Source organism: Vombatus ursinus, unplaced genomic scaffold (assembly GCF_900497805.2).
Source record: "Vombatus ursinus unplaced genomic scaffold, bare-nosed wombat genome assembly UNPS02015175.1, whole genome shotgun sequence".
Classification (NCBI taxonomy): Eukaryota; Metazoa; Chordata; class Mammalia; order Diprotodontia; family Vombatidae; genus Vombatus; species Vombatus ursinus.
The window spans coordinates 16,458,270-16,485,332 of NW_020954953.1; the positions used below are offsets into that span (position 1 = coordinate 16,458,270).

Here is a 27,063-nt window from a genome sequence, read left to right on the forward strand (position 1 = left end):
ACCCTTTAGACTTGCTGAGTATCCAAAGACAATACAAATTACCACTCCCTACCCTGCTGTCCAAATATATTTATATGAAAATGGCAGAGGGTGGGTATAAGGGGTCTCATCTACCCAAACTAAGTGATTAAGTGATAGAATATCCTGTCTATGTTATGAGTAAGTTGACTTTTTTTGATTAATTGTTTGAAGGACATACTAGTGTTTCATTTTGTTCCAAATCTGAATCTGAACTGGCCTGAGTCAGGCCTACCCCAACATTTGACTCAGTAATGCTATTGGGCAGAGCACATGCAAACTCAAACACCCACACACCCACACACCCACCAAAGAGGTTAAATAAAAAGGGAAAAGACATAAGTACAAACATTTTAGCATCACTTTTGGTTGTGAAAATGGCCTGGAAACAGGCAGGTGTCCATAAATTGGGACATGGCTTTTCCAAAGATTTTTGCAATTTTTTTTTTAAAAAGTTGCTTTTTATTAGAGATTCAAATGACTAACTGATAGAACTTCAAGCAGGATAATAATAAAATAAGACACTTCCAAGCATTGAGGTGGGGAAACATGGAGAGAAAACCTTTGACAGAAACAGCTTCCATAAACAGGCTAGCTCGGCCTGAGTCAGCTCTCCTAAATTGTCCCTTTTTTTCTGCAGGGACTTTTCCTCTTCTGAATCCATGTTTTGGGTTTTTTCCCCCAATACTCCTTATGTTGGTTACCCCTCCCCATCCCACACTCTACCAAGAATTCTCACATAAATGGGAGGCTGTGAGAAATCTCGGGAGTCTGAAAATCTGCCTGTATTAATAAAGTTTTACCCCCTTGCTTTGGCTAATTTCTACATGGCGCAGTAATAGAAACATACCAACTACACATTTGATAAGAGTAAGAAAAATATACAACTATATTTAAACACTTAAATTAACACAATAAGACTTTTTCCTTCTAATAAAATATCATACATTCATTTAAACACAATTTATATCCCAACACTTTTATGACTTTTTTTCCCCAAATACCAGATGCTACTTGAAAATTGTTGACCATTAGAATTTCCAAGGTATCTTTGAATAACAAAACTTTGATAAGGGTTCTTTCCTAGGATACAGACACTTAACAGTTCAAAATGCAAACTGCTGAGTCACTCATAAGCCTGAAGACCAGTTGCTTTACTTTTCTGAAAGATGCTTTGGTTACCAGCAAATCAATCCTATAGCTTTTTTCTCCCTTTAAAGACAGTACATGCTAACATGACCAAAAGCTGCACAAATAACCACTGATGGATGATGTATTTCTTGCATGTGTAGTAAACCATATCTAATGGGTGCTTGTATGCTCCAGAATTAAATGACCTACAACGAAATTTCCACCAAAAGGGAATGACCAAGTGTAACAAATTCCCCAACATTTTTCTCTGCTTTCAAAGAAAACAAAAAACATTTCCCAGACTTGAAGTTTCCAAGTCAAAGCTGCTATATTATTTATAACTGTAGAACACAGCTTTTTCTACAAAGAACATGGTGTTTTCCCCACTGGCTCTTTGAAGCCATGGAGCTAAGCCCCACACCCAAAATAATATTTCCATGACCACAGGGTCTCCCACCATTATAATCACAAAAAAAATAAGTACAAGTGGTGCCACCCACCAACAAAGTCCCCTTATCTGTTCCTGTATCAAAATATCATGCTGCCTTTCAGTTCAGAGTTGTCTCCAGCTACTAACCAAAATCTTCTTGTTTGATGGTGATATACTTCTGAATTCTGTTTTCTCCTCCTCTTCTACCCACCACCATTACACCTACCAAATTCATTCCTGTCCAGTTACTCCAAAACTTGCTTTCAAAATAAAATAAAATTACAACAAAATAAAATAAACAGGAAGGTCACTACATAATACTGTAGGTCAAAGTACAAAGAGGTCAGCTGAGGAACAAAGGCACTTAGTAACAGAAGATGGTGACAGAGTCCAGGAGAAAGGCAAATCTCAGTGAGTCAACAATTTAAGCCTAGTGATCCAGCTGACCAGTAGTGATGGTTCTGTGGAAGAAGATTTTTTGGATGACGAAACAGAGTTCTTTTTGCTCCCTTCCTCCTGAAAGGGAATGGTGGCACTGTTGTGAAGATCTGAATTGATGAAGCACCTGCTGCCTCGTATGTAGTCTGCACCCCGGACTAGATGTCTGTCAGTCACAGGTCGGGAAAAACGATGCTGTGAAGAGGAGCTTTCTTCAATGATCGGGGGTATCCTCTCATTACTGAAATACCTGCATAGGGCATCTTCACCTGTTTTAATATAGTCAGAATAATTCGGATGAATATTCAAACTGACAACTCAAAACCCACCTCGAAATTCTTATAAGTACTCACTTGTCAATATGGCCTTCTGATATCATATTGTCCTCAATTATTTTACTCTTTTTGCTTTTTCAGCGTTCCACCCTTTATGCTGTCAACTAGACTGTAAGCTCCTTAAGGTCGTATTTATTTTACCAGCATCTAGTACATTGTAGGCACTCAATAATATCTACTGGTTTTATTTTGATTTTCCAATGTCAACAATTTGAAAAATGGTGAGAGGACACATTAATGAGATCTAGGTTCTCTCCACCATTCTCTTTGTTACATGTTATAATCCTGACATGTATGCTAATCAGCAGTTAAGTAAAGGAGACAACCTTTGCCAAGTTGGCAAGAAATCCTTAAAATTGCTGATTAGCTCCAGAAAATTTTAATGTGTCACATCAAGCCAAATATAGGCTGTATCCCCCCAAATGAAATTAAACTTAACAAGTTTATTAACGGATTATTTTAAATATCTGTACATGTATTTGGCTTCTCTCAGATGTGATATGGATAAGATTTAGGGAGAGGAGGGCAGCAAGGCCTATATTTATGACAGATACAGCAAACTGGAATTGTGTACATGTATAATCATCATATTTCAGATCACCTTATTTGAGCTGAATGACATTTCTGAATTTTAGACAGAAATGATAATTACAATCACTAAGAGTCAAAGAAAGCTAGGGATTTATTCCAATATCATAAGGAAAGACTGTGAAAAGCAGCCGTGTCATACTACAAAACAAAAAGACAAACGGGAAAATGAAGACAAAATTGTAGCACCCTACACTACAAGACATACTAACATATGTGTACTATTTTCAAGAAATTCATTCAAAGGACTGTGGAATACCAATTAACTACGTGTTTATCCCCCAACTACAACCCAATGGATCATAGATCCAGAGTTGGTAGGCACCTCAGAAACCATAAGGCTCAATTCCTTGATTTTATAGTTGACTTGCTTAACATCACACAGGTTATTGAAAAGTGGCTGTAGGACCTCACAGATAGGCTCACATCTGGATAAAGAGGTCAAGATTAGGGAAATTCTAGATCCAACATGAAGTTAGAAAGGACAAGTGGCACAGAGCCAAATTCTACCCACTAGCCAACTATATCTTGGTTCTACATCAGTTGGTGACACTAAGATATTTCAAGGCTTCCCAGGGAGCACGGAGGGTGCCAAAATGTGAATTAAAAAACTGGTAATGGTTTTTCGGCAAAACTGAGGAGTAGAACCTAAATCTCACTCACTTTCAAATAATCTCTGCTCTATGTTTAAATGAACACTCCTACTGGTCAATCTTCTCAGATAAGGGCTACTGAGAACTCCTTGGGTTTGTCTGAAAATAAAATAAAACTTGCCTTTTCTTCCATTTCCTCGGGGCCTGGCATAGGGGTCCACAATTCCCATCCAGCTTCCATCTGCAGGCATCGACAAGGGCCGGGGCTTCCCTATAAAGGCAAGAGAAGGAAGATGACAAGGCATGCACGTTTACACTTAACAGAAATTTTCCGGAACACCAAGCAGTCATTCCACTCATAATACCACAAGTATTTAAGCAGTAGCAATAACACTTGAAGAATATGGAAAGTATTCTAAAGCATTCTGTTTATAAGGCAAGCAATTAGACAAGGGGCATAAAGAATGACAGGCCACATGTCTACAGAACACGGTGACCCAAAACTTTGAAAGGTATGTACCAAAAGCTAAAAGCATAATCTGATCTCATCCAGCTGGGCTTTGATACCCATCAAGAGTAATGACAGAACAAGGTTTCACTTTAGAGATGAATACATGGTTTCATACTTAGATTTTCATTGAAGTTTATGTTCTCCTCAGATTACCCTAAGAGGGTGCCAAATTCAACCAGCATTTCCAAATAAGGAAGGGGGAGGGGAAGAGGAATAAGTAAAAGACCAAACAAAAGAAAACATCCATAAACTCACCATAAGACTGTGTTTTCTCTCTCATCTTTGTGGGCAGAACATTAGCTTCCACTGAATAGCCAGGCAACTGATCTGAATCAGCGATAGTAAATCTTCGCCTTCGACTTTCCTGGTCTAAGAAGGAATTGGGGGACTCCGAACCCTTCGAACCTGGCAATGGCTGTTTACATTTACTGAGGCCTCCATAAACAAAACTCCCCTTCTCATCCCTGAAAATTCACATTCAACAATTATATTAATTCAGAAAGGTCCCTTAACATGGAATTAAAATGAAATAATCATTGTACCTTGTGTTACTTTCAAGAGGAAATGCCGCATATAGTTACTATTCATCTATGGAGGAAAGTCCTGAATTTAGAATCTGAAGAGCTGGATCTGAATCCTGGCTTTGGCACTTATAATTTGTGTGACTTCAGGCAAGCCACTGAGTCTCTTTAGGTTTCAGTTTCCTTATCTGTAAAATGACTAATAACATCTAAAAGCCCTCCCATCTCTAAATATATGTTCCAATTAGGAAAAGGGAAAAAGATTCAATAGGTTTTGAGATGTGTTCACTGAAGTCTGTTCTCATATATTTAGGTGGTTCATCCTGTTTCCTAGGAGCACATAATAAGCTCCTTAAAAGCAGAAAGTGCATCATTTTGGTCTTTGTGTTGCCAGTGCCTAGTACAGCACCTGGAATATAGCAGGCACTTAAAATAAATGCTTATTGAAATGAATTGAAGAAAACCACCATTTCATACCAACAGTGCCTCTGAAAGTAAACACAAATCCCCTAAGATCTCAATATTATCGTAAGTCCCTTTCAAAGAAACGTAAAATGAAATATTTTTGTATGTTTAATATTTTTGTATGTTTCAAAATAATACAAATATATAGCTCTAAAGAGGTCAAAGTGGCAACTTTAAACTACAGGGTCTCTGCCGTGCTAGAAGAGTTGGCTAATAACTATAAGAATCATATCAGGCCAGAAGTTAAGAATGTAATCTCTTGAATCACTTTTCCCATGCTAAGAGAAAGATTCTTGCCAAGATCCAAGGGGGAGAGAATACTCCTTGTGCATGACAGACTTGCGTGTATATCTATCTAAATACATACACACATGAATTCTCCATATATAAATAATATATATACATATACACACACACATAGACACATATATACATTAATTAAAATCTAACTATATGTACACATACCAGATAGCACAAAGAAATCTTTATTCTAATAAGAGAAAGTATTTGACTATTTCCAGAAGTTAGTACCAACACTGATAAAGGTTAAATCACTTCACCTGGCTTATAAAAGGCTGTATAGCTTCTGTAGCTAGATTTGCATTAAGTGATTTCTATTAACAAAGCCTATTAGATAAACACAAAAAGTATTGGAACAAATAACTGATCTGCCTGAATCACTTAAGAAGTTTTGATATGCATAAATAACCCACTTGAGTGTTCCTCTGTGCACCAGGAATGCCCTCTACCTCCTCCCACCTCCTGTGAATCCCTCACCTCTTTCAAAGTATAATCTGGAACTCATCTATCTGAAAAATCTTCTATGAACAGCTAACTTTATTTTTCCTTGATAGTCTATGCCTCCTTCTGAAGTTGGCTGCCATGGTGCTCTGAAAAGGGCTCCTTTGGTTGAGTTTGTATAGTTTCTCCAACTAGTCTGAAAATTCCATTTTCTTTGCCTTCTTCCTCCATATCAGCAGACTTCTCTTCCTACACTTGCATTTTCCCACATGCATCACCATGTAGGGATGATGGTTTTCGAAAGCCACCTAAGTCCCAATAATGGAGTTGATTACATGGCCAAACCACGGCTAACATTTTTAAAGTTAAGGCTAAGATTTTAAACACATGGCAGATTGGAGATTGTTTTTCTATGTAATTCTATGTCACGGCCGTATTTCTATGATATACAGAGAGTAATGGAGGTGCCTTCTAATCCTTACCATTTTTCTTCTCTAAATAGCTCATGAGAACTTAGAAGGAAAGTAAGGAGAAGAGGTCTTTCTTTTCTATGATTAGGCAGGTAACACTACAGTGAGCTTATTTTCTCCTTGAAATATCAGACTTTCAAAAAGTGCAGAATGTCATTGCTGACTCAAATTTAACACTGCCTTCCTATTAGAGTATGTACTGTACTGTCTTACTACCACATTTCTCTGTCCATTTTGGCATAATTATTTAAGATGAATTTTATTATCAAAGATGAAGAAGTGAATACATCTGATTATGCTCAGGTTTTATACCTTATCTCATATCCTCAAACTTCAAAATATGTTTGGTCAAACCCATACTCATTATCAATCTGAAATTTTCTACACTAGCCATAAGAGAGGAGGGAACATTAAGAAACTTATGAATAGGATATTATCTTTCTTTCTCCAACTAAGAATTTTAATTATTTATGCTGATAATGCTTTCAAAATTCAATCCTACATGCAATACATGTATGCAAATACATGCAATATGTGCCATTCAAAACTTTGTTGCCATTAAAAATCCACAGTGAAAAGGAGCTTCATGTATCCAAAATATGACTACTTGCATACCGGGGAGAGTAGGGGACAGCTGGTGGTGGAGGGATATAAAGATCCAGAATGGCTGATTTCTCTTTCTTCAGTGAGGTGTCCATGGTACTTTCTGGGGACTGAGTGGTAGTAGGTGGAGGAGAGGTCTGAAACAAAAACATTCTAATGATGCAGACAATATAAGGAGAATACTGGTTCTCTTAGCAATCTTCTCTACTTCCTCCTCCCCCCAAATCTGCTTGGTCCTGCCATTCCCCAACAATCTCAAAGGGGACAGGGTCAGCTGGTATGTTTTCCTACAATAACCAACAACTTTCAACTGTATGTGGAGCTCGGGCATTTTTACAAAGACATTACCATCTTTAAATGCAATTCTTGATCCAAAAGGGTCCCTCCACAGTTCAAAAAACACATGTCTAAGACTTTTAATCTCAGAATTGAAGAGACCTTCAAGAAAATCTAGACCAACTCACATGTGAACAAGAACTTCATCTAAATACAACATCTTCAACAAACAGTCATCATTGTCTTTGCTAGAAAACTTCCAGAAAGGGAGAACTCACTATCTCCTAAAGTAGATCACTCCTTATGGATGTCTCCAGTTGACTGGAAGTTTTTCCTGACTGCATGCCTAAACATATTTCTTTTTCAATGTCCCCTCCATTGTTCCTTATTCTACCCTCTGGGACCAATCAGAGCAAGTCCAATTCTGAGGAACAGTCCTTCAATCACTTGAATACAGCTTTCATGTCCTCTAAGTTTTCTCTTTTCCTTGCTAAAGATTCCAAGGCTCTTCCATCATCATGTGACCTAGTTTTCCTTCTCTGAATGATCTCCAGCTCATCAATGTCCAACCTGAAATGTTGAACCATGGTGTACTTTTATTATTTTGAAATTAGTATCACCTCAAAGAACACTAAAAAATTCCAGAGTTCAGTGAAATCAGCAACCTTGCCTATTTGGAATTTAACAGCACCTTTTTGTGAATGAGGAAAGAAGAGCCAGGTAGTTGATGGCAGTGGCAAATGAAATGAACAAACATTCAAGTGTTTGTAACGTGTAAGATATTGTTTTAGACATGGTACCTGCCTCTGAACTTATAGTCTAGTGGAAGAGTCAAGATAAATATGTAAAAGGCTAAGTTAAGATCAACTAATTTAAGCTAATAAGAGACTTAAATTTACATAAAAATTTTCATATTAAAGTCAAATTAATTATACAGACAATAACTGCTATAAGATTTCTCCAAAAAAGAGAGAAAGGACTGGAGTAATAAAGGAAAAACTTTATGATGGAGTAGAATTTAAAATGCATCATAAAGAATGTGTAAGTGTTGAACAGACAGCAAAGAGGAGAGGACGTGTAGTTATATAGACCCATCTTTTAAGGGGCCAAAAGGACTTACTGACAGAATTAGCTAATCTCAGCTACCCTTTATTCAAGGATGAAACAGAGGCATAGAAAATGACATTTTCCTACCCACCCCACCCCCCCAAACTATTAGAACAGAGAGGGTTCTCCCCAAATGTTTGTTCACCTTTGACAAGCTCAATGTCTGTAACTGTTTTATAACTACTGAATATCTTGTAGATTTGCTGAAACATTGAGTTAATTGAGAGCTATCTTACTACCATGCCTAAAAAAAAAAATTGCTCCAAGTGTGAGACTCTGGATAGTAACATAAATTAGACGGTTGTCACAGAACAACTCCCCCTCAATAAAAATTCCCCTAACAGTCTGACTCATTGGAAAAACAAACATATTCAATAGTTATCAACATCTCTGTGACTTTTCATTAACCAGGAATAAGACCAAGAAACAGTTACTCTTTATTTTGTTCCTGCATATAATTTCAGGAGAGAACTAGAAAGTCCAAAATGGAATTTCATGGCTTAAGGTAAAGGGAACATATACATAAGAGGAAGCAGTTTTTTTAAACCAGGCCTGTGCTTTCATGAATACAGGGAGCTCTAGAGCAGAATTCACTCTATCAATGTAAAATCAGCATCTATATTAAGGTCAGCCCTTTATCCACTATGGCATGCTGGCTCTCATGGAAAGCAGAAGAGGATTAAATGTGATATCAGGGTAAGTTTTAGAATCACAAGGGCAGGTACATCAGGAAATTTACTGGGCAGAGAACAAAACAGTAATAACAAGTTTCTAAGATCCACAGCCAAGAAAGAAAGACATATTCTTTAGAGCTAACGACCCTGAATGAAAAAACAAGTAGCCATTTACATGTCCCCTTTGAGACACTGCTTCAGTCCTACTTGGTCCGGCCAAACTTTGCACCTGAAGTCTGGAAGATCTAAGTTCAAATCCTGCTTCAGATCCTTACTACCTGTGTGATTTAGCTCTCTGGTCCACAAAATGGGGACAATCATAGGGTTTATTGTGAGGACCAAATGAGATGGCATATATAAAAGTGCTTTGCAAATCTTGATGTACTTCTATGTAACTGTTAGTTGTTAGCTATTATTACTGAACTAAATACTATATTAAAAAAGCTCTGAATGGTTCTGAAATTGAAATGTGGACTCTGGATCCAAACCCTGGCTCTGCCTCATACTCCCTGTGTGAGCTTAGTCAAGTCATGAAATCTCTCAGGGCCTGAATTTCCTCATCTACAAAATAAGAAGGTTGGACTAGATGATCTCTGAAATTTTCAGTTCTATGAAGTTCTCTTCGTAAATTTTTTTTCAATTAACAAATGTATTTGCTCTCACATATCCTCCCTTTTTCCCACCTTGATGGGAGCAGAATATAAGAATTCAGAGAAGGGAAACAATGTTCTAGTCATAATCCCATCAACTATGAAGGGTCTGTGTTATGAAGTATACTATGTCATAGTACACTCTGTTCTAAAAACACCCCATCCTGCTCTCAATTTTAAAAATCACGATCAAGTACAAAATACTAATGAATCTTCTTCATGTAAAAAGTTAACTAACATTACTGAAAGTGAAAAATAAATTTCATAGTAACTTTCATTTTACCTGTTTCCATATTTTCAGAGGAAAAGAGGCATAAATTGAATTGTTTTCCAATTATTTAAACACAAAATCTTAAAATTATATTGAGGCAAGTTTCCCCTTCATTATTCAATTACCAATTTTTAAAAAGTACACATGTGGTGGAAAAAAAGTCTATGGATCACCTAACACAAAGGGCAGATACTCTGGGGGAAAATAAGTAATTCCTAAGTGAAGATCTTGATATGACAGACTCAAGAGCCTTCATCAACTTGGTTGGCTTCCTTTGAATGTCCTTCTCAGCTTATCTATGAGGATACTTACCTATAAAAAGATAGTTCTTAAACTATACGAGCTGAAAATCCAAATGAGGTCTGACCAGGGAAGTATATAGAATGGCAATACCACCTCCCTATTCCTGCAAGCTATTGCATTACCTTTTTTTGCTGACACATTATACTGCTGACTCAAATGCTGTCCAACTATGTCCCCTCCCCATTTTGTACTTGTAAAGTCGATTTTTGGCAACCAAGTGTAAAACTTTACATTTCCATGTTACATTTACATTATTGAACTTCATCTTATTAAAGCAAGCCCAAAGCTTTAGCCTGTCGAGTCTTTTTGGGTCCCATCATCCAGTGTGGCAGCTATCCCTCACAAGCTTTGTGTCACCTGCAAATCTGCTGAGAATACTATGATGCTTTTATCCAACTTATTGACTAAAAATAAGAAAACTGCACAGGGCTAACTACAGACTATTACTCTGCTGGAGACTCCTTGTTGCACTGGATCATTTACAACTACTCTGTGTCTGGCCATCCAACCATTTCTATATCCCTCCAAATTGTACCTCCTATTATGTTACTGTTATTCCTATGTTTAGAAAGTAATCATCAAGGTTTTAACTCCAAGGATTCTGAGCCTAGTGTCCAGGTAAGTCTGTCCTTCATACATTTGTATAATTTCAGAGTTTGTCTCTTTATTTTTTCTGTGGGAGGGGGAGGGGAGAGGAGGGGATGCAGTGGGAGACAAGGACTTGGTTTCTTAAAAAAAAAAAAGCTCAAAAGAATATTATTTGAAAATTAAGGGGGCAGCTAGGTGGTGCAGTGGATACAGCACCAGCCCTGAAGTCAGGAGGACCTGTCAGGCCTCAGACCAAACACTTGACGCTTACTAGCTGTGTGACCCTGGGCAAGTCACTTAACCCCAACTGCCTAAAAATTTTTAAAAAAAAGGAAAAAAAGAAAATTAAACAGAATAAGCCCAAAGTTCATAATTCATAAGTCTAATGTAGAAAAATTATTAAGAAAACTAATATCCAAAAATTTTTAAAATTAATATTGGAGAATCTAGGAAGGGGGATGGGGTAGAGAGAAGGCATCTTGAAACCTCCAAGAAAAAGAACCCACTGCCCATTTAGCAGTTCACAAGCTTCAGGCTAGCTCTTGGTACCTGAACAAGAGGTGGCTTCCATCGTAGGTTTTTCAGTGGAGCTGGGGTGAAGTTGAAAGAAGCTGTGGGGCGTTTCTTGAGGAGGAGCACCACTCCAGTAGGATTCTCTCGCAACTTCCGCACCAGATTTTTTAGCTGCCATCCCACCTTCAAAGAGGAAGAGGACGGGAAGGAAAGGGAGGGCATTTTGATAGGTAATCAAAATTCAGAACCACTATTTGAAGGAGAAATCTGCATACGTCTACTCTAAAAAACGCTTAATTGCAAGATGTTGAAGTGACCAATACAAAATAAATCTGAAAATCTTCAATGACAGTCCATTTATACATACACACGTGGGCATTTTAAAGGCCATGTAACAATTTATCATACTAGAGGGTTGGCAAGTCTAACCACCAAGATCAGTGGGAACCTTGAGAAAGGTGAAAATGCCTCAGCTACAACTCTTTTAACATGTCAAAATCTGGTGGCTTGGGGCTTCAAAGCGCAGAGGCAAGTGAAAACAATTAAAAGTCCTAATATCGTCCCAGAATAATTCTTTGAAACAATCAAACAATTTTCTTCCTCTAGAAGTTGGCAAGTCACAATTATAAAAGGTTACAAGAAGAATATGCCCAAAAGTAGCTTCAAAAACTAAAGAAGAATCTAGAACATCTGCTTTTAATACAACCTATGTCTGACAAATCACTCCTTTAAGGAGACGTCAACAATAGAGTCAACAACAAGGAAATTGCCCTAGATCCAATTAAGATTCTAGGGGGACATACCAAGATGCTCAAAACAAAACAACATTAAAAGGGTTGTTAAGACTTACCACGGTCTGCTTATTAACTTGAATCACCTCATCACCAGCATGAATCCTCTGAGATTTATCAGCAGGAGACTGGATAAGAACAAACAAGACAATTTATCTAGCTATATTCAGATTATCTATGTGTGTGAGCTTCTACTTACACCCACACATTGTTTGCCATGTGGAATATGTCTGGTGAACCAACAGTAACTCTATCCACTACTCACATGCTAGGTTTACAGAGAAATGGCTACAGCTAACTAGCTAGATATCTATATATCTATATCTATACATCTGCTTATTGTTATCTATCTATATGTAGATTATGTGTGTAAGTATATATAGATATCTACCTATGTAGAGCTATATCCACAGATAGAAATATTTACAGACAGATCCACAAACATATTAATATCTACCCAACCCAAAGACCATACATACTGTTTTGAGATAGTCTGGGATCTATGATTTCAGTGGTATAGCGTATTCCCAGTTAGAAACTCTACCAGTGCAATTCAGAGCCTTAACAAATTGTCTGGGGCCCAATGTTATGCAATAAGTAATGTCAAAGACACAGCAAAGATAGCATCCAGGTCTTTCTAACTCTAAAGCTGCCTTTCTCTCCACTACTCATATTGATGGATCATACAATCCTTTAAAAAAAAAAAACATCTTTACTCTTGACTTCCTATAAATTCTTATTGGCCTTACTTAAAGACATTACTCTATAAGGCTGATTAATTAAAAATTATATTCATTTTAATAGGCTGTTATGATAGGAAACCATGCCCTATGAAGAAGAAAGTTGGAATGTTTAGCCTAGAGAAGAGGAGGAGGTCAGGGAGTATGGAATGTGACATGGCTATTACATGGAAATGCCTTGTTCAAATGAATTTCATAGGCTAAAACTACATCATATAGGAGAATTTACAGGTTAACACCTGGATGTTATTAAGTTGTTTCAGTTGTGGCTGACTCTTTGTAACACCATTTGGGGTTTTCTTGGCAAAGGTACTGCCATTTCCTTTTCCAGCTCATTTTGCAGATGAGGAAACTGAGACAAACAGGGTTAAGTAACTTGCCTGGGGCTACACAGCTAGAATGTGTCTGAAGCCAGATTTGAACTCAGAAAGATGAGTCTTCCTGACTCTAGGCCCAACACTCTACCCATTGTGCAACCTAGGTGCCCTAACGACTGGATACCATAATAGTTTTCCCTGTTAAACTAAGAATTTGATAAGAGCATGGGTAATTTCTTATTACCGATAAGGAAACCGACTGAGGCAAACAAAGTTAAGTAATTTGCCCAGGTCCCACAGCTAGTGTCTAAGGCCTGATTTTAACTCAGGTCTTCCTGACTCCAGGCCCAGAATTCTGTCTACTATACCACCTAGCTGTACACAAAATTAATTTTATTGATTGCTTTTGTTCTATTGTTCTGTCATTTTTTAGGTTGTGTCTGACTCTATGACCCCATTTGGAGTTTTCTTGGCAAAGATAACAAATGGTTTGCCATTTCCTTCCTTCTCCAGATCATTTTACAGATGAGGAAACTGAGGTAAACATGGTTAAGTGACTTAACTGGGATTTATATTGTATATATTGCAAATTCTTAGATGAGTACATTTCTCCACTGCTAGAATGCAAGCTTATTGAGAGCAGGGATTGTTTTGTGTTTGTCCTTTTGTCTCCATTGACTAGCACATGGGTGCTTAATAAATGTTTATTTATGGATTAATATCCCAGACATATGCTTCTTTCTCACCCACCAGGTATGGCACTCAACAAGAAGTAATAAGCAAATGACATTAAAGAGTAGAAATCTTCACTGATGTATTTAGGCCCAATACTAAGGTATGCATGACTGTGACAGCTATTTTTGAAAACATTCAACTCAATACCATAACAACCAGTCATGGCTCACCTGAAAGTCTAGTAATACATGCAGGGTGCAGTGATGCCAGCCAATAATCAACCTCCTACAAAGTGCATTACTCAACAGGATGTAAGCCCTTGGAAAGCCTCTTTTCTCTAGGGGCATTTTTTGAAATCTGTCTACTTATCTAGAAGCCAACCTTTACTTTCCTGTATTTCACCATCCCTGGATCTTTATTTCCAAGCCCGGTTAGCCAAACTGGAACATTTCAAGCAAATCCACAATTTCCCTATTTGTTGTTCTTTTATTAAATGTAATGGGAAATTCATAGAAACATAGCTTTGGATACAGAAGAGATCTGAGAGGTGAGAGTCTCAATTTATAGATGAAAAGACTGAGGGTCAGACAGAATAAGTGACTTGCTCAGGAAATTAAAGGAGAATTTGAACTGGGGCCTTCCCTGACTCTGAGTCCAGCTCTTTATCCCTTATGCCATGGTCACTCTCTTACAATTCTGAAAGCAGTTTCAGGGGAATGGGATTTTTCCACTTGAAATTCATTCATACTCAAAGGGAGCTTTGTTTAGAGTCTCACATTTCATCCTTTAAACCACACACATATACACACAATAAAAAGATGACTCTGGGCCTCTCAGTAGTAAGGTTATAATGTTCCACATGTTTATCAAAGGTTGAAATTGCTGCCAAGTAGACTTGATAGAGATCTGGGACTAAACAGTTCTGTTCAAGTAATCCAATACAATCAGTTTACTGGACCAATAGACGAAAAATTCCAACTCTGTGAAAAACAGAATGTAGGAATCCTCTTTCGTCTCAACTGACCAAAACCGACTGAGAATCTATGTGATTCTCACTCAACTTACCAGATGCTTTGGAAGACCAAGTTAATAGGAACAAAAGACCTAGGTTATGTGGAATAGGTACCAATTTCTAGGGGATGGGTTCAAGGACCATTTCAACACCTTTGTACAAAGTACATCCTTCGAGGTGTCCCTCCAATGGTGACAAGAGATGGGATTTGCATAGGGATGACCAAGACTAACCCAAATAAAATCAATATAGCAAGATTTGATATAAAGACCAGTGAATCTTAGGCTGGTATTTAGCTGAGGAGGAGGCAGGATTGGTGAAAGACATCATTTTATACACTCCTACAGGTTGTGTTCACTAGGTTCTAGATAAGAAGTTAATCATTATTTTAAATCACATTGCTATTTTCTTTGTTAAAAAGAGATTTGTTCAAATCAAAGATAACAACATGGTGAAATATGCCTTACAATATAATTTCACATCATAATAACAAAGCTCAAAGATTTATATTAGAAAACAAAATAAAATAAGTAAAAACAAGGAGAAAAATAAACACAAGAATTACAATGATGAAACGGAAAGAACAACAACAAAAATGAAATTCAATGGTATGTAATTATAATAATCAAACATAGCCCCAAAGGAAAGAGGAGAAAATTGTACTCCCTTCCCTTCTTTGCAGAGGTGGGGGCCTAGAGGTATGGAACACTGCATATACTCTTAGACAAAGCTGATATGTTTGGTGATACTTCCTACGTGTCATCTCCCTCTTTTCAGAAGGTGAGCTCCTAGAAAGCAAGCACCATCTTGCTTTTCCATTTGCAACCAGAACTTCTTAGACCAGTGCTCTGTATAGTAAGTACTTAATGAATGCTTTTTAATTCATTGTTGAACTGTTTTTCCCCTCTCTTTTTTATTCTTTGTTACAACAGAGACATATATTTGGAAATAATAATGATGATAATAGCATTTTTATATAGCTCCTTAAGATTTGAAAAATGTCTTATTACACTTCCAACAACCCCTGAAGGCAGGTATTATTATTATTATTATCCCCATTATTATTATCCCCACTTTACAGGTTGAGGAAACCAAGGCAGATAAAGGGTAAATGACTTGCCACATGGCTAGTTTCTAAGGCCAAATTTGAACTCATGACTTCCAGTGCTCTATCCACTATGCCACCTAGCTGTAACATAAAATGAATGATATAAATAAGCATTTTAAATATAATAATTGAAGAGATTCCCTTTAAGGTTTACAAAGTACTTTCCTAATTATAAAATGTGGAGTTGAAAAGGCCCTTAGAGAAGATCTGGCCCAACTCTCTAGTTTTACAGATGAGGAAACCGAGGCCCAAAGACTGAGTAATTTGCCTAGATCACACAAGTAGTTAACAAGAGAGACAGGATTTAAATGCATTTAAATGGTGAATGCAGTGCTCTTTCTACTGGTCAGGTAAGGTTTCCTCTTACTATCCCACTTTCACAAAAAAGGAAACTGAGACCCAAAGACTACGGTTTGCCTACAATTATACAACTAATAGGTAATGGAGCAGCCCAGGCTCAAATCCAGGTCCAAATCATCTAAATTTAGCTTTTAATTTAATTTAAATTAAAATTTAGCCCAAATCTAGATGACAATAGTTTTAAGAAGAAATTTTAAAAATTCAGTCACTAATTTAATACAGGATTTTCATGATTTATACAAACTATGTAGTCAATGAGAAGGGTTAAACTATAGAAATACTCTTGCTTGCTGAATTTCGCTATATCCGTCCAGTACTTGCTCTTTTCAAGAAGGCTCTGGACCATCAAGAAATATTCTAGAAGTATATGTACATGAGACAAAATAAAATAACCTTTACAATTGTGATGTGTTGGAATGAGCACTGAGGCAAGAGAGAGACTTTGATTCTAGTTCGAGCTTAGATACGAGTTAGCTATGTGACCCTGACCAAATCAAATGAAGGCCCTGGGTCCTTAGTTATACAATAAGAGCATTACATTAAATAACCTCTAAGATCTCTTATGCCTCTTAAAATTCTACTTCTGAAATTCAAAACATTCAAAGCACTTAAAAAAACCCACATCTAACAGAAGTTCCAGGGCGAAGGAAATTAACAACACATAAAAATTTTCAGAAAGCAAATAATCATGTTTCTACTATGATTTCAGACATTTTTCACTCCTGTCCAACACTTCATAACTCCATTTGGGGTTTTCTTGGCAAAGTAATGGCAGACCATTCATAACGGCAGTCCCTTCTCTAACACATTTTACCAATGAGGAACTGAGGCACACAGAGTTGAGTGACTTGCCCAGAATCATAGTGAGTGAGTGTCTGAGGCCAGATTTGAACTCAAGAAGATGAGTCTTTCTGACTCCAGGCTCTATCTACTGTACCACCAAGCTGCTCTATGTTTTAAACTGTCCTTCTATTTAATCTAAAAGAAGCTTTTTTCACCAAGATGTCCTCAAGGCTGCCGTCATCATTTACTCCATTTCCAGACTTCTCCATCTCCCTCAAAGGCCCCACTGTATTCCCACTTGCCCAGTTTGGCAACATTGATGTCATCCTCCATTTCTTTCTCCACACTTCTCCCAATATAGCCAACCAACTGCTTAATACTATTGATTCTGCCTCCACAACCTTTAGACCACCCTCTCTATCCCGATGGCCACTATCCTAACCCAAAACCTTATCAGCTTTATCTGTATTATTGCAAAAGCCTCATAACTGGGCTCTCTGCTTCAAGTCCTTCACTCCTCCATTTCATCACACATGGAGCTGCCGAAGTAGTATTCCTAAATCACAAGTCTGATCATGTCATTATTCCCCACCTGACAGACTTTTATGTGTCCTTATTGCCTCTCGGATCAAATGCAAATTCCTCTGTTTTTCATTTAAAGCTCTTCACAACCTAGCCTCAACCTACTTTTCCAGCTTGCTACAGCTGGTGGTGTCTCACTTCTAAACTATCGTATTTTATTCATTCTTTTTCTATAATATAAACTTGATAAACATCAATGTGAACATTTCCAAATCCAAAAAGGGAAGAGGACTGCATGTGAAAAGTAAAGCTTAGTTTTTTAAGTATATATTAAATTTAACACAGTGGTATGAGTACTAGGTTTTCCTGTCTGAATGTCTTTCTGTGCTCTCTTCTATGTAGTTTTTGAGGTATTTCATTGATTTTTGTCTTTCTTTTTTATATCACTATCCCTACTCATTAATTTATTCATTTGGCATGTGCAACTATGTGGTACATGTTGTCCCCCTTCAATAACACATAAGCTCCTTGAGGGCAGGAGCTGCTTCATTTTTTTAATTTTCTATTTCCAGAGCTTAGCACAATGCCTGGAACAAAGGTCCTTAAAGGAAAGAAATGAAATAGTGAAATGGTTACATAGGAGTAATGGCTTTCTTTATCCCATGATCTTCTTTGCTACAATTATCATTCACTTCTACTATACTCTACTCGGATCAACTGATACTTCCCTTAGTCCTCTGGCTAGCAAATCTACTTCCTGTTATAAGAGACCTGGATTCATATTCTACTTCTGATACCTACCAGGGTATGGCCATAGGCAAATCACTTAACCTCTCTGAGATTTCATCATCTGAAAACGGAGAAAATATCTCAAAGTATCTATCTCTGAGAGTTGTGGAGGCTCAAATAAAATAACACCTATAAAACCCTCAGCAAACTTTAAAGCACTAGACAAATGTCAACATTATTATTCACAGTCACCACCTGCTTCCTTCTTCTTCTCCCTGAACTCTCCCTCCCCTGATTTCTACCATCTCCCCTTCCACTGTGTCATCTGAAAGATACATTCTCTTGTTAAACATCTCTTCCACTCACACTGCTTCTGCATAATTTTCTTCTCCTCTGGTTTCTGTGACACTACTTTCTCCCGCCTATCCAACTGACCACTCCTCTTCAATCTCCTATGATCTATCATCTCCCATATCTTGACCCTTGTGAGTGATACCCTATCACTATCATGAGGCTCTAATCCAGAACTTCTCTATATAGATGCTCTAGTTTAGTCATCTTATTAGTTCCAATGAATCTGATTATCTTTATGCAAATGACCCAAATCTGGATATCCAGCTCTAATATCTCGCCCACAGTCTGAATCACTAAGTAATTGCTAGACACCTCCAGATACCTGTATGTCCTATAAACATCTCAAATTCAACATGACCAAAATAGAACTCATCTTCCCCTCTCATCTCAAATCTACCCATTCTCCAAATTCCCCTATTCATTTATTCATTCATTTAATGTTGAAGGCATCGACATCCTTCCAGGCTCTCTAGTTCCTAACTTTGGAATCTTCCTAGACTCCTCCTTTGCTTCTCCCAAATCTAATCAGTTATGTTTCATAAACTCTATTCCTACAATATCTCTCTCATCTTCTTTTGTTTCTGTCCCCTCTTTCACAGCCTAGTTTAGGACTTTGGCACTAGTTGATAAATAATCCTTATGCTAATAGCCTTCTACACCATCTCCCCATCTCTCATTTCTCCCTCTCCTATCCACTGATACCAGCTACCAAAATAATCTTCCTAAAAGCACAAGGATGAACATGCCACTCACCCACTACTGAGTGAAGGAGTTTTTTAGTGCCCAGAGAAGAAAATATCAACCTAGCCTGCCATATTTTAGGTTCCCTACAATTTGGCTCCAAACTCCTTTTCCAACTTTATTTCCCATGAATCCTATTCACACACTCTCCATTGGTGCCAAAAAGGACTAGTAGCTATTCCTTGGCATTTTTAAGCAAACTCTCCCACACCTAAGAAATTGTGAAACACCTCCCACCCCATACCTAGAATATGCTCCTTCCTCCTCATTTCTGCTTTTCAGATTCTTTATTTTCCTTCAAGGCTCCAAATTCAGCTGCCATTTTTGTGGGGACAAGGGGGGAAGAGGATAAAGTCTTTCCAGATCCCCTAAGCTATTCCTCAAATATTCCTAGGATACTCTTTCCACCCTCTCCTTTATCCCATTCACTCAAATCCTTGTGTTACACCTATCTGTGTAATGTCCCTGAAGGCAAGAGTTGTTTTGTCTTTGCATCTCCAGCACCTGGCATAGTGCTTGGCATATAGCAGTTACTTAATAAATACATGCTGAATTTAACTTCAGAATATCATTACAAAATCCAGCTCTGTAAGTGGAAGATATTTTCAAGTCTAGGTAGTAGATCCAATATAGCAATCTGATACGGTGACAAGCTTTTAAATAAAAATTTCTGTACAACAAATGTGCTCAACATCCCTGTTCATGTAAAAACCACTACTCACTGAAGTAAAAATGATGTTATTTGGCATGGGAATGAAAAATGGGCAGAGTACAAAACAGTGAAAAGTAAATATAAATCACACAGAAGGAAAAAGAAATATGCCTTGAAGCCAAGTTTTATTAGCAGAAACCAACAATAAAAATGTCTATTCTTGCAAATGGTATTCAACCCTCAATAGCAAAGGGTACCCACTGAAATTAACAGGATAACCTTGTGACAGAGAGGTGATGGACTCAAGATCCAGGATAAGACTTACATTTCTGGACATGGCCAATAAAGGAAACTGTTTTGCTTGATTATGCATATTTGTTAGAAGAGTTTTGTTTTGAGTGGGGGAGAGAAGGTAGGAGAATAAAAGAATAAAAGCTCAATTTTAAAATATAATGATGATCAAAATAAACATGATAGACTTCTCACAATTCTTTTAAAAATACTTTTGAAATTTAAATAACATGCACTTACATTTTCAGTTGTCCCAGTAATCACATGCAGTCCATCATACGTCGATTTGATGTACATGCCCTAGGATAATCCATAAACAAACGTATTAACCAACTCCATGCTCCAATACTATGTTGGACTTAACCTTAGAAAACATTTTAACATTTCGTTTAGAACAACAGCTATATTTGGGACCAGTAAAACAAATGTGAAAGCTTCTGGCTCCAGCCAAAGAAACCTGAGGAAGAACAGGAACCTCAAACATATGGAAAGACTAAGGAAAACAACCAGAAAGCAATCTTCTCTTTGATTTACCACTTATGCACTAGGAATGCAGGACTGTCACATCCCTGGAGACTTATCAGATGAATACCCAGAGCTAGCTCTTCTAAGAAAGCCAGGCCATAGATAATTCAAGTAACCAAGGAACGATCTCAGTCCTTCCCTGACTATTTCTTTGCCTAGAAACAAAACAACTGTGTTCTTTCTTTCATGCCCTTGATATTTAGACTCTAAGGGCTGTTTTTAAAGCAAATAAATTTTGAGCTCAGATGAGCTTATTTTTTAAAGATTATTAAATTTGGCCTCACCATTGAATTTAGTGGAGGCTATTTTTTTCAAAGAGATATTATTAATGCACACCGGGATGTGAGAGCAAGGCCAGAGGTATGTCTCGGAAGCTTTCAGTGGCAAAGCTGCAGTATGGATTTCCCAGAAACTTCCAACCCCATTGGCACCTCATAGTCTCTGTGCGCGACATCTCATTATATTGGGGCAAACATAAGCCTTTCCCCAAGCTTCCCATGAACCAAGTGGGTCAAAGTATTCAGAGTAAGATCAGCACACAAGCTAAGTGAGGAATTCAATATTATCTAAGAAACATCCTACAATCTGACACATAGCATACTTTAACTGAACTCTTACACTTTATGAGGAGAAAAGCAGACATTTATCCAGAGGGCAAGTTTTATATTTGGAAGATGGGGGAATATCCATATAATTTCTTTTATTATTACGATTTTGTTTCTAAACAAATATGAAAACGATTTGGGAGCTTAATATTTGTACCCTCCTAAAACTAGGGGCGGAAGGTTATGTATTAAATTTAAGAAATAGCATTTCTGAGTTTCCAGAAGACAACAAGGAGATTCTGTCCATCACATCTGTAATTACTAACAGGTGCTTTTTTTTGAGGTAGTGTTGCTCAGTAGATAGAGATCTTGCCTAGAGAGATGGGAGCAGCTAGGTAGCACAGTGGATGAAGTACTGGTTCTAGAGTCAGGAAGACTCATCTTCCTGAGTCCAAATCTAGCCTTAGATACTTACGAGCTATGTGCCCCTGGGCAAGTCACTTCACCCTGTCTGCCTTAGTTCGTCATCTGTAAAATGAGTTGGAGAAGGAAAGGGCAAACTACTCCAGTACCTTGGCCAAGAAAACTCCAAATGGAGTCACAAAGAGTCCTATACAACAAATGACTGAACAACAAAAGATCTGCACCTCACCAGAAGATCACTCCAATGATGAAATCCCTTCTCTAGACCAAAAACAAAAACAAATCCCACGTATAGCTGGGACAGCCAAACTTCACAAAGAAATATGGAACAAGTGAATAAAACCAATTCTAAGGAATGCATGAATTAACCTAGATCTAACCAATGCAGAATTAGAGGTGTCTGATAAGGAGCCTTAGGTATCAAGCTCATTCATTTCTCTTGCCTGAGGAATGATCCTTTTCACTACTAAGATACAACTAGACTCAAAGCCTTTCTCTTCACTCCTAGATTCCATAAATTCAAGTTGTACTATTTCTTTTGTACTCAAAAGTAGGTCATTACCTAAGTCATCCCCTGCACGTCAATCTCATCTTTCTAGCTGCATCATGGAAAGCTTAAGGAAAGTTTCTAAGAGGTTTTATTTTCTGTTCCTTAAAGCACAAGTAAACAGCACTAGTTGAGTGCTATGGAGACCACCATCAAACAGAAGAAAACAGATACCCCTCTCTGAGAAGCATCATGCAGATCATTCTTTGACGTCTACTAGGTCCTTTGGAAAGGTCAGACACCAACCCTACTAGGAAAAAAGGTTTTAAAAGCACTAGATTCTTGTCCATCTTTCCTTTGAAACCATGTGTAATTCCACAGAAAGTCTCCAATTCCCCATGTCCCTACCTCACCCTTCCCCAATCCACCCTAGAATGAATCACCCCCAGAAAACAATTTCAATCATCTTGTCACTCACCTACTAAGAAACCTACAAGAAGTCTCTAGACCACATATCACATCAAATACTAAATGCCTCAGGATGTCCTTAAAGGCCTCCTTCCCCACTACTTTTCTACAAAGCTCATTTATAATATTTTTTTCAATACAGATCATTTTCCCAGCACACACAGAAACACATATTCAGACTTGGGTTTTTTGTGCCTTTTGCATATATAATTCTCTTCACGTGGGGCAACCTCCAATGCTCTGACAATGCGGGTCTCTCACTGACGTCAAAACCTGATTTTCAAAAAAACCTCCCTCCAGGAAGTCTCCCCAATTAAGTTCACCTGATTCTTGCTTGTTAACTGACTGACCACCTTTTGCTCTGAATCACTATAGCCCTAATGTTAATGAATGAGGCATTCATTTCTATTTGCTCTGAAAGTAATTGGTTGTAACCTTGTCTCCCTTAAAAACTAAACCTCAATCTCCACTATCTCTCCTTATCAATTGCCAACTGGGTCCTCAAACATTTAACTAATTATAGATCCTTTCCTTTAGCCAGGACCTGGCAGATTCTATTGATGTACCTTCACAATCTAAGTCTTTTTATGCAGTTTCTGAAGTAATATATAAAACCTTTCTCAAGCCTTTGTTCCAGGCTGAACCTTTCCTTCAGCACCTTTCTCCCATATTAATCCAATCAAGACCTGCTGGGGCTTCCTAGGCCCTGATCAACAGAGCTCCTACTTTTGTGTTTTCCTGCCCAAAGAGTTCATCTTTTATTTATGTAAAGTATTCTCAATGCTATCAACACAACAGAATGATGGAAATTGCTATAAATCCCACCCCCAACACAACTGATAAAGAAAGCACTTCTATCCTTGATGTGATAATTTCACTCAAGTCCCTTTTTCATCTTATATTTAAACAGATGCAAAATAAACTTCAGTATAGTTCAAGTTCACAGACATATATGCAAAAAAAGGAATGGGAGTAAGTATAATCCAGGTTCATTTTGAAAACTGTGGTTAAGTTGAGTAATCATTAACATAACAACTTTTATCTGCCACACAAGATGACATTTATTTAGAAACAATACTGGGATACTTACCAGGCCTTCTCCAGGTTTAACATTGGGTAAATGAACTTCCTCCAGGCAAGCACACTGGCTCATAACTGGATCGGTAGTTGATCTGATGGTCTTATCACAAATGCTATTTAGGACCTTGGACTAAAATTACAGGTGAAAGAAGTAAGTCAAGAATGGCTAAATTAACAAATTAATTTCTGAAGCCTACTTACAAATAAACACATGACCTAATTATAATCTTCAGTTTTAGCTGACATTTATTTAGGCAAGTAATGCCTGGTAAGTGTCTTACTGTGCTTTACTCCTTAAAAAAGAAGTAGCTCCATATCTAGGTAATGGTACAATGTGCCTGGGGGAGGAGTTGGGGTGAGGAATGACTTATCTGCCAGTTTACAGATGAAGTCTCCTTATTAACTCATTTTGCTGCCATTAAAGGGCATGGATGTGTGTGAAGTCCCTTGTCTTCCACTGATGAGATGCTGAATAAATCATCAATAGAAATTCTTCTGGGTAGAAGCTTTCCATTCTCCAAGCACTAGCTTGGTAATGATCAAATACATAGCAAAGTTTTTGGGACTTTGTTGATGTCCCCCCTCCCCATCTCATCCTCACCAGATGTTTATAATTTCTACTTTGATAGTACACTTAACCCCTTAAAAGTTACCACACAAATGGGCTCCTCATAAAAGTCAGAGATTAAGGTTGTTGGGTTTTTTTTTAATTAGATAAGCTTCAGCTCTATTAATAGTATTTTTAGGTTTAGACCTGTTATTCATTCATGTGGAAAACTCCTAGTTTGAAAACTCTTTCCAATGATGCAGATTAACAACTATAATCTCCATAATTTGTCTGGGTGCACAGAGAGGGTTAAGTGACTTGCACATGGTCACACTGCCCATAATAATTAGAGGCAGCTTGGAACCCAAAGTTTTAAAAATACATGTTAAAAAAAATTGTTTTCACATGCAACTGGGAAATAAGAAATATAGGAAATGGGGTATAGAAATCTATCCTGCCCTACAGGAAAATAGAAGGGGAAGGGGATGAGAGAAGGGGTGGAGAGATAGAAGGGAGGGCAGATTAGGGGAAGGGGTATTCAGAAAGCATTGCCATCTTGGAGTGGGGGGAGGGGTGAGATGGGGAGAAAATTTGGAACTCAAAATCTTGTGGATGTGAATGTTGAATATTTATTTAAAATAAATAATTTTTAAAAAAGAAAGATTAAAATGACATCTGAATAAAAAATAATGATAGTTAGGGGCAGGTCTTAATTGCAGGTCCTCCTCCCTCCAAGGCCAACCCTCTAGCCAAAGCATCAGGCTGCCTCTCATCACATAGTTAATACAACACTCACATTACTAAACACACACTTTGCAGAATTTAAAAGACTGATGAGTGAAGGAATTCCAAAGATTAATTTTTTTTTAAGAAGGGGAAGAGGGAGAACTTTAAAAATTCTTCCTATTTGTTTAGCCTCCCTATTTATGGAAAATATATTTATAGCAACTGCCCTGCCAAATTCCTCATCAGCAGAAGGAAGGTCTTATCAAAGAGCCTAGCCTGGTCTATGTCAAAAGGAGGAAGTGATGATGAAGTTACTAAATGCTCAAAAAAAAAAAAAAAAGGTTTTATGGTACTTTCCCTTGGTCACAAGATTTCTGCCAACATATTTTCCGCAAAAACTTAAACTAAAAGAATACATTAGATCAAGTTCATTAAATCAATGTTTCATTATGATTAACAAGACAGTTACTTAGAATAACTACATCTGGGTGAGGCAGTCATAAAATAGTGAAAATGCTACATGTCACTGTTTAGAATTCTATTGGCTGTAGGTTTGGAGTTTTGTGGGTTGTTTTTTTTTTTTTTTTGTTCTGTTGTTTTTTTCTTTCTCTCTCTCTCTCTCTCTCTCTCTCTCTCTCTCTCTCTCTCTCTCCCCCCTCCCTCCCTCTCTCTCTCCCTCTCCCTCCAATCTGGGTTAAGTGACTTGCCCAGGGTCACATAGCTGCTATGTAAGGTTACATCTGAACTCCGGTTTTCCTGATTCCAGGCCCAGTACTCTATCTACTGCATCACCAGCTACCTTTGTTAGCCCCTCTGCTGAGGCAGCATTTGAGCTGTTGAGATATTTGTAAAGAGCTTAGTACAGTTCCTGGCACATAGCAGGCTCTTAATAAATGTTTACTCCTTTCCTCCATAATAATAAGGATGTATACTTACAACATTTACAACTTTATCCTCCATTTCAGCCACAGGACAGTCCTAAAGAAGAAGAGAAGAAGGTTTAAACTAGTTAAATCTAAGAAATAAAAACCTTTTTAAAAAAGTCAACGGTAAGCAAATTCTACCTTGAACTTTTACTTGATGGGAATTTTTTTCCTCCTCCTCCCAAACAAAAAAAAAGACATTTTAATTCACTCTAGTATTAAATACTACCAGGATCCCCCAACATGTTGCTTTTTTCATTTCTTTAATGAAATCATCAGGGAATTGGAGGAGGGTGGGATGGGGAAGGATGGTCTATAAATTCCCTGAGTAGGATAAAAGTCAAAGGGTCATAGAAAAAGCAACTGACTTGAAAATCTTAACAGAAGTAGCATCTTTCTTCCAATAGGTTCCAATCAGTTGATTTGGGACCCTACCAATGTGTCATATACCAGTGTTTTTACGAATAAGAATTGAGAATATATATTCATAAAACATATGCTATACACCCATTCTTTAGCACTCACATTCAGACAGACAAGAAGGATGACTGATTCTCATGAACCAAAGAAAATTAATCTTGAAGGGTTAAATCCATGACCCCAGGGCATTTAGTAGTAATGTAGTGGCCAGGGGATAGAAAAGGGGGTAAGGGCAGATGAGCTAGCAATGGAAATGAGAGAGGAGTAGGAATTGGATTACTGCAAGATTCCTGTTCGCCGTTCATTAGGAATCTACTAAATAAAGTCACCTTGATTCTCAAACGGATTAAAGTTAACTAATCACTTCTTCTATTCTCTGCACAGGCTTGAAGTATAGTGAGCCAGAGGCAAAGGACAATCTACATGGCAGCCAGTGGCCAAAAACTCACGGGCACCCCGAGTCTCTTTTGGCGGCAGCCAGGGTATTAACAAGGCCACCAGAAGTTTCTTGAGCTCTGTGTTTGCCTCTAAGAATATCTTCCAAGTAATGGGCGTTGGTAAACTAAATCATACCAGGTTATTTTAAGTAATGTCCAGATTAAATTAGATATTACAGTG

General features: G+C 37.7%; 1 protein-coding gene across 2 annotated transcripts in view; it reads right to left on the reverse strand.

Moving 5' to 3' along the window:
- Positions 1 to 485: 485 nt before the first annotated feature.
- LOC114031540 (connector enhancer of kinase suppressor of ras 3) overlaps positions 486 to 27,063 on the reverse strand; it is a 113,445-nt gene continuing 86,867 nt past the window's right edge. For both annotated transcript variants that reach the window (XM_027846673.1, XM_027846672.1), the window contains 9 exons: positions 26,039 to 26,080; positions 23,840 to 23,959; positions 20,542 to 20,601; positions 12,077 to 12,145; positions 11,263 to 11,409; positions 6,857 to 6,981; positions 4,300 to 4,508; positions 3,715 to 3,804; positions 486 to 2,286 (listed from right to left, as the gene is read on the reverse strand). In XM_027846673.1, the coding sequence (XP_027702474.1) occupies positions 1,988 to 2,286; positions 3,715 to 3,804; positions 4,300 to 4,508; positions 6,857 to 6,981; positions 11,263 to 11,409; positions 12,077 to 12,145; positions 20,542 to 20,601; positions 23,840 to 23,959; positions 26,039 to 26,080 (1,161 nt within the window). In that variant the 3' untranslated portion in view covers positions 486 to 1,987. The remainder of the gene's footprint in view (positions 2,287 to 3,714; positions 3,805 to 4,299; positions 4,509 to 6,856; positions 6,982 to 11,262; positions 11,410 to 12,076; positions 12,146 to 20,541; positions 20,602 to 23,839; positions 23,960 to 26,038; positions 26,081 to 27,063) is intronic.